The 9,044-nt window shown below is 39.5% G+C and overlaps 1 protein-coding gene across 1 annotated transcript; it reads right to left on the bottom strand.

Annotated features, from left to right (window-relative positions):
- Positions 1-971: 971 nt before the first annotated feature.
- On the bottom strand, positions 972-7,834 carry LOC117969249 (zinc finger protein OZF-like). Its single transcript, XM_059008980.1, has 2 exons — positions 6,339-7,834; positions 972-3,527 (listed from the first exon to the last, which is right to left on the bottom strand). The coding sequence occupies exons 1-2, from the start codon at positions 6,817-6,819 to the stop codon at positions 2,554-2,556; spliced, it is 1,455 nt and encodes a 484-aa protein (XP_058864963.1). The 5' UTR covers positions 6,820-7,834; the 3' UTR covers positions 972-2,553.
- Positions 7,835-9,044: the final 1,210 nt, after the last annotated feature.

Consider the following 9,044-nt stretch of genomic DNA (forward strand, 5'->3'; position numbering starts at 1 on the left):
TGTGTTGTATTCAAATCTAAATGTAATGATGCTTGTTATATATTGTTATATAGTTTCCTTATTGCACCCTAAACCAGTTCCTAACTGCGGACGCGCATGTACACCAGATATACACATACTGTCAATTCTCATGAAAATGAATTTCAAGGGACCAGCAAAAAAGTGCTATCAGTAATTCTGATTATCAGCAGTCTCAAATGCATATGGTCAGTTTGTATTGAAGTTACAGTGAGACTGAAATCAAATTTCAATTACAGTCGGCTACAGTGAAAAGTATTATAAATGTAATTACAGTTGTAAGTGAGCTTTTAAAAAGTATACATGGCAAATGAACTGCAGTTGAAATGTGCATGTCCCAGCTGCTGTGCTCATTCCTCAGTGCTGTGTCTCATAGTGCTCCCAGATTCAGGCACATTCTGATCACAGGCATTTTTAAAGCACAGAAGCAAGGCGTCCTCAGCATCAGGTATTGAGCAAATCAGAAACGCTGACGACTTGCATCCAGTTTGCTGTTCACAGGCCTGTATTATTGTATCCCGTTATTTCAGAACGGTTTTCAAAGTGCTTGTGGGAATGTTGAAATCTGCAGCAGCATCTTTCTTTTTCTTGTACGGTGCTGCATTATCCATCGCTTTCAGCACCTCCACTTGTCATCAAGGAGCGCACGTATTTCTTCCCTGGGAAGGTTCCAAAATAATTTGCATTTGTGTTAAATGAATATGTATTATAAGAAGTAATTTACAATAAGCAATACCGAATGCATATCTAGTAGAAAGCGTGGCATTGACTCCTCATAATGTGGATGTTGCAGAATGTTTGTGTGTGAAAGCATGTGTTGCATCGGTATGTATTTATGTGTATGAATGGTAAATAAATCCCTTGCAAAATCTATAGACCCCCCCATCTTTATTCCCTTTACCACACTGCATTGTATATTATCCTGTGCTCTGTAATCTACAGACCCCCCATGCTGATTCCATTACCACACTGCATTGTATATTATCCTGTGCTCTGTAATCTACAGACCCCCCATGCTGATTCCACTACCACACTGCATTGTATATTATCCTGTGCTCTGTAATCTACAGACCCCCCATGCTGATTCCATTACCACACTGCATTGTATATTATCCTGTGCTCTGTAATGGTAGATTCATCCATCACTAGTCGTAGCTAAGCTACATTTTCATTTGTTATTTGTCACTGAGTGTAAATACTGCTGTAGGGATAATTCAGTACATTTACAATATTCAACCAAGAAGAACCAGCTGATGCATGTAAAGCTCAAGATCCAGAAAATGAAACCCAGTGGAACAATAACACCACGACACTGTTCTATAGATGATCCATTTTATCAAAGTGAGTTCAGTGATACGCTACAAAAGGAAGAAAGAACACGTGTATCACAATAATCACAACGTGAAGTTTAGCAATGGATAATATTCAGGTACTATTTCAGATGCAATGGAAAATATCAATGATAAGTAAAAGCAACCATTCGATCAATCATCTATATTTGTCATTCTATAATAATAATAATAATAATAATAATAATAATAATAATAATAATAATAACAACAATAATGTTCTTGTGTCAATAAGCAAAATAGCATGAATAAGATATGCAAGTAGAATTGTTTGAATATATAGGAGCCAGGAAAGAAATATAATCTCAGTAAATTCTAATAGGATATTACGAAATCATAATTCATTCTTTAGCAATCTGTTGTTTAATTCTATATCCTTCAGTTAGAATCCACGACCCTTAAACTGAACACCGTTACAAGTGTTATTATCCATCCTGTATTCATTCCAGCACCTGTTACACAATTAACCAGATCGCTTCAAATATTTACACGTCTCATATTGTCAGATTGTTCCATCAGATATTACACTGACCCGTTTCTCTTGTCCAGCGACTCTTAAGGTCCAACACTGCAAAAGAGCAAGAAAGAGTTGGTATAAAACCTGTCTGAGTTTCTGTACCTATGACCCGTACACATGCGTGCTACACTTGTATTATACGATGCAGTTTACAAAAGCAGGGTAAAATAAAAGCATGGACAATGCACATTGCAAAATATTCAATCATTGATTTGATTCATTTGTTCTAGAAACGTGACAAAATGTACAAGACAAACCCTCCAGGCGGTTGTCCAGTAAGGACGGTGCAGTCTTGTCTCTGGGATGCTACATACCGGGGACGGGATACTCGTTCCCATCAATGTATTTATTTTCAAGTCTATGCAGTTTAAATGCTAAACCCTGAAACTCATTCCCCACACTGAGTTATCAATTTCTCCTGACTCGTCCATCAGATGAGGTGCAGAATAGTTTCCTTTCTGCATATTCCCGCTCCCAGGCACTGACTGCATTGACAGCCTGAGTTAAACTGACAGCAGAGAAGCCTCTTGTGACGTGTCCGCGTCTCCGCCTACTTTCTGACACAATCAGAGTGCAAGTTGTTGAACAGCACTTTGACCATTTAAAATTCAAGCTCTTAGAGCGATACGCAAAACAGTACACAGGAACACATAATGCAAGGTTAAGGTTTCATTCTGAATGAACATGGGCTTTGTCTCCGGTGTGAATGCGCTGGTGTGATTTCAGAGCTCCTGCCTGACGGAAGTGCTTGCCACAGTCAGAGCACCAATACGGTTTCTCTCCTGTATGAGTTCGTTGGTGTACTTGAAGGTCATTTTTAGTACGGAAACTCTTCCCACAGTCAGAGCAGTGATACTGTTTCTCTCCTGTGTGAATTTGTTGGTGTGTATGAAGGTTAGTTTTAAAACGGAAACTCTTCCCACAGTGAGAGCAGCAATACGGTTTCTCTCCTGTATGAATTCGCTGGTGTGCTTTCAGGGATACTGTGTGACTGAAACTCTTCCCACAGTCAGAGCAGAGATATGGTTTCTCTCCAGTGTGAATTCGCTGGTGTGTTTTCATGGCTCCTGAATGGCTGAAACTCTTCCCACAGTCAGAGCAGCAATATGGTTTCTCTCCTTTGTGAATTCGCTGGTGTGTTTTCAGGGATTCTGTGTGGCTGAAACTCTTCCCACAGTCAGAGCAGAGATATGGTTTTCTAGTGTGAATTCGCTGGTGTTTTTTCATGGCTCCTGACTGACTGAAACTCTTCCCACAGTCAGAGCAGCAATACGGTTTCTCTCCTTTGTGAATTCGCTGGTGTGTTTTCAGGTACGCTGAAAAACTGAAACTCTTCCCGCAGTCAGAGCAGCGAAATGGTTTCTCTCCAGTGTGAATTCGCTGGTGTCTTTTCAGGTGTCCTGACTGAATGAAACTCTTCCCACAGTCAGAGCAGCAATACGGTTTCTCTCCTGTGTGAATTCGCTGGTGTGTTATCAGGGTTCCTGAACCCCTGAAACTCTTCCCACAGTCAGAGCAGAGATACGGTTTCTCTCCTGTGTGAGTTCCCTGGTGTATTTTAAAATGCCCTAACTGGGTGAACCCTTTCCCACAGTCAGGATATTCTCCAGCGCCCGCCCTCGCTTTAGCTGCTGGACTGGTACCTGGAAAATATGAACAAGAAAGAAAGTAAGAGGGACTGCTTGTAGGCTTAGGGCATGTGGCTAGGTGGTGAAGTGGATTAAAGTGTGTGCATTTTAGCTGTGGGGTTTGCTCTGGGTTACACCAGTTTAAAAATGCAAAGTTAAACTTAAAGCCTTTATGTGTGAAAGCTAAGTTAGTAGAGACTGATGCTTGTGAAACTGAGCCCTGGGATCAAAATCTGACTTTGAAGTTCTCCTGTAATGTTTCAGGTCTATTTCCCCTGACAAACCCTATAATATATCTTTCTCCTCAGCATTAGATTACAATTATATCTCTCTCATCATGGTATTTTATGAGTTTTTTCTAATCTTGGGGTCTGTACAGATGCATGCACTGAACTGCAGTGTAATCCGCATCAGCTGTCAATGATGTGCTTGGAGACTGGAACGGCTCCCTCCCTCTCTCTGTTTGGAATCATCTTGTTTATTGTTGTACAGATATACATCACGGTGCATTAGAAATGTGCAGCCCCATGCCATAGCATTACATTACACATGCAGGGTTTATGTGTTTTGTTAATTCAATTCTCTCTATTTATCATTCCTATAATTGAATCCCAACACAGTGGGTTACAGGACTCCAGTATACAGACAGAAACACAAGCAGTTTATTTTATACAGTTACACAGACTGTAAATGCATCAGGAACCTACACTACGGCCAAAAGCTTAGCATCACCTAGAATTTTAGGATTGAGACCATTAAAAATAATAATAATAATAATAATAATAATAATAATAATAATAATAATAATAAATAAATAAATAAAACACAACACTATATAATGTGATATTTTGAAATCTAACATGAAATACCGGTAGACTTTTGCAATATAATGATGCTGTAGTTTCTTTGATTACATGATGCTAAATAAAAGGTCTAAACAGGGGTGGGAGCAGAGCAAAGTAGCCAAGACTGAAAATGTATGGTGCCGTGAAGGCGAGTACTTTTAGTAGTTTATATTTTAACAGTAGTTGCACGTAGCCTATACAGTACAAATACAAAGCAAACATGCGTACACAACCTACAGAAACACACACTGTGCACAACAACTGCACAAAGTGTTTCATGTTACAAAAAGTGCAAACAGAAACAAACAGAAACACAACAGCTGTATTGCTGGTTTCTCAGCTTCTTGTAATAACTTGTTACTTCTAAGCTGCCGTGCAGAAGGCTGCCTGTCAAGGAAATACCAAAGTGAGTTCCGATGTTTCGTAAGAAAATGTACAAAGTCCTTTTCTTCAATTAATAATAGGTTTATTATAATACATGCAGGGAATCATGTCCCAAGCACAGAACAGACAGATTTCAATGTTGTGAATCAGCAATAAAAGAAGAAGCGAAAGAGAAGTCACTGTGTAGTTTAGTTTATTGAAGATAAAAGTTCTGAGATGCAAAGTTGCAACCAGACATCTTAAAGGTTACATGGTGACAACAGTTTGCAGGTATCCTCTCTCCAAGCACGGATAAGAGCGATACAAAGAACATTTCAGTATTCTCAGTTTAAAAGTCTTTCAGTGACATCATGATTTTTCTTTAACAATCAGACAAAGACACAAATCTCTTATCACTTGGTAAATTGTCCATTGTCCTAACCATAGCTTCCAAGCATCTGGTTCAATCCAGTTTCTCTTTGAAGTAGTTAGTTTTTAGAACCCTCCAGTCTGTAAATATGTTTAATAATGTGTTGGTACCTCTAACAAAAAAACAATGATCCACCCTGAATGGCAAATGCCCTTCTTGTTAGAACTGGACATCAAAGGAGAGGCCAACACCCATTTCAGATTGGCTTGGAGCCTTGTCCTAGCAAAGACAAAAGATCTTTATCACCTTACTGTCTAACGAGGAATTAATTTATATCTAAATAAAACGTTCCAACAACTGTGTTGAGAATACCTCGTTTAAATATGGATGCTTGTTTTCACTGCATTCTCTCAGGTACAGCTAACCATAGATATTCTATTTATTTCTATTCTTTTAAATAGAATATCTTTGAGCTAACCTTGAAAGATTTTGCGGTACGACAAAGGTCAAACGGCATTCAAACATTGAAACTCATGACACTACTGAAACCATCTTTTAAAAACGTAGCAATGTTCTGTAAAAGTTTTGGCTGCAAAACGGTAGCAGACAAAAACTGATTTTTTTTTAAACAATTTTGAGTGACAAATTCAGCGACATTTTCAAGTTTTGTAAACCTTTTAAAATGATGTTGACATACTCTTGAAAAGATTCCAAATTTTGCTGCCTTTAAATCAATAAATCATACACACGGGAGGCATTTCTAATACTACATCAAAAGAATTATGAAGTTTTAAAACCAGAAACATTCAAATTATTAGTAAATTGTAACATCATGTATGCCACTAACTCAAAAGAGCCAACAGTGAGAGACCCTGAATGCAGCAGAAAGCACCTGAATCCTCATGCAGGTACAGTACGAGCACGTGAAGGTCTTTCTATGGGAATGGGTTAAACAGGCTTGTGATAATAACAGGTGAAGAGTTTGCTGAAGCATTACTGTGTTTATTACACTGTGTATGTACAGTAACACAGTTGTTTAGTGTTCAGATAGTTTAGTCATTTTACCTTTAGGTCAGTATTCAATGTTTTACAGTAACTCTCTAATCCGGCACCACTTTCCAGTCCCAAGCAATGCCGGATTGGACAGGTTTTAAAGTAATCTAACCAATATGCCCCCTCCCTCTCAACCACACTGTGGATTTCACGCAATCTAGAAAGACAATGTCACAGCTACTGGGAGTCACTCACCTGCTAGACTGCATTCTGAATGTGATCGTCCGTCTTCCTTTCCACCTCCTTGCATGCTGTTGGGAGAGCCTTCCTCTCCAGCGCCTTGCTCTCTCACGCAGATTCTCTCCAGCACCACGCTACACTCCCGCAGGCGTACAGGCTCCAGCTCAGGGATGTTTGGTTTGAAGTCCTCGGATTCTTCCTTCACTGGTTCCATGTCCTCAAACTCTACTTCAGGGGGCTCCTGTTTAATACGGTCAGTTTCCAGCACCTCCTCTTGTTTAACAGGAAAGGGTTCTTCTGTCTGCGGGATCTCCAATTCATTGTGCTCTGCTTTAATCTCAGAGACCTCTGGCTGACTGGTGTCACATTGCATCTCACAGAGCTCCTGTTTAATAGAGAGGGAAGCCAGCCCAGAGAACTCCACCCTAATGGGGACCAGTTCAAGTTCAGGGAACTCCTCTTTAATCTGGACAGATTCCATCTTCACACTGTCCATGGCAGCACACGGGATTCTGTTTAGTAGCTGCTGAAAAAATAATTATGTATCAATTTAAATACAGTAGTGGCTTTACTATTGAAGGAACACAGAATTTCTTGTAATAAATTTATAATATCATACGATTTTATCTGTTGAAACAAGTTAAAAAAACATGTTAGAAAAACGCAACAGCCATTTAAAGGGATGATATCAAACACAAAAGTCCAAGTTAGGAGAAGCAATTAGGCCAATCATGTCAAGCATACCGCTTAAGGAAGTAACTGTGGAAAGTGCAATGAAACTTTGTCCATAGGAGAAAATGGAGTTACCACGATCCATCATAACTGTTTATAGAGTCATACCTTGGCATTTATGAATGGTGATTGCATGAGCACCAATGACTGGGAACTGATCTCGAATAATGTAGACTCTATCCATGATTTCAAACTTTGAGCGTAAACGTTGAAAGGTATGGGTGACTCCATTGTTAAATTTGATGGTTCTGGTTTTGACCATATTTGTGTTTTCCAGATAGTAGGAAACAGCTTGAAGCTTCCCTATTGCCCCATTGATGAGTCCAATGGCAATGTCAATGTTCTTGCGAATTTGCTTACTACAAATGTGATACATTTACTATCTAACTAAATGCAAATATGTGACAAATGCTAAATGGACTTCAAATACTTTCCCATACAACAAATGTTAATTTATTAACATGAATTTGGCAGAGGCCTTTATCCAAGGTGACATACAAGGAAAACAGTTTATATAATAACAACATAAACACAGTAATCACATAGTTCATAATAATTAACAGGTATGTACCAATGTAGGAAGCAAGTTACATAAAACAGTGTTTCCCAATCTCGGTCCCGAGGACCCAGTGTTTGCTGAGTTGTGTCCCAACTGAGCATTAAATTACAAATTGAACCTTCAATTGAATGAATAAAATGTCTAATCAGAGCATTTGAATTATTTGTAGAAACGGCTGGCTGCACAGGCCTCAATTAGCATTAACCTAGGACTACCTAATGTTAACTCAGGTAAGGTAGTCCAAGATTAGTGCTGATCAGGGTTTGTGAAAGCAGCCAAAAGAGTTGGATATTTCAAGTTATGTCTAACTTTGCATTAAGTCACTAATTGTTAATTCAATTGGGGGATCAATTTAATAATTGAGAACTCAGTTGGAACACAAACAGCAGACACAGTGGGTCCGCAGGACCAGGTTTGTGAAAAGCTGACATAAATGATGAGATATATGTATATTTTATATATGTGTGCATTGCACAATTATTATTTGTACTTGTTTTGTTTGTTATGTTTAATAATCATGAAGTTCTCAAAAGTGTCCTTTAGTTTGCATCTTTCAGGTTAATCAACTTTACCAGCAATACTGAAAAGTCTCTCTACTTTATTATGAGCATTAATATTGAAAAGTGTTTAAAATTGAAATATTTTTGAAGCTTTCCCATGATTTGAAATTCAAATGCAAATTCTTATATTTCAGAATATACAAATACCAAGTCAAATGCAAATAGTTGAGCATTTAAATTATTATTATTTATTTTTTAGCAGACGCCCTTATCCAGGGCAATTTAAAATTGTCACAATTATATCACATTATGTTTACATACAATGACCCATCTATCCAGTTGTTTATACTGAATCTAGGTAAAGTACCTTGCTCAAGGGTACAACAGCAGTGTCCCTCACCTGGGATTGAAACCACAACCCTCCGGTCAAGAGTCCAGAGCCCTAACCACTACTCCACACTGCTGCCCTGTCCAGAGCCCTGACCACTACTCCACACTGCTGCCCTGTCCAGAGCCCTGACCACTACTCCACACTGCTGCCCTGTCCAGAGCCCTGACCACTACTCCACACTGCTGCCCTGTCCAGAGCCCTGACCACTACACCACACTGCTGCCCTGTCCCAAGCCCTGACCACTACTCCACACTGCTGCCCTGTCCAGAGCCCTGACCACTACTCCACACTGCTGCCCTGTCCAGAGCCCTAACCACTACTCCACACTGCTGCCCTGTCCAGAGCCCTCACCACTACTCCACACTGCTGCCCTGTCCAGAGCCCTAACCACTACTCCACACTGCTGCCCTGTCCACAGCCCTAACCACTACTCCACACTGCTGCCCCAAAGTAATGTGTCAATTTAAACCAAAGTTATGGTTTTGGAGACATTCTGTAGGGGAAACTGATATAAAGAAAAAAACTACAGATAATTCAA

This window comes from Acipenser ruthenus, chromosome 38, assembly GCF_902713425.1.
Source record: "Acipenser ruthenus chromosome 38, fAciRut3.2 maternal haplotype, whole genome shotgun sequence".
In the NCBI taxonomy this organism is placed as follows: domain Eukaryota; kingdom Metazoa; phylum Chordata; class Actinopteri; order Acipenseriformes; family Acipenseridae; genus Acipenser; species Acipenser ruthenus.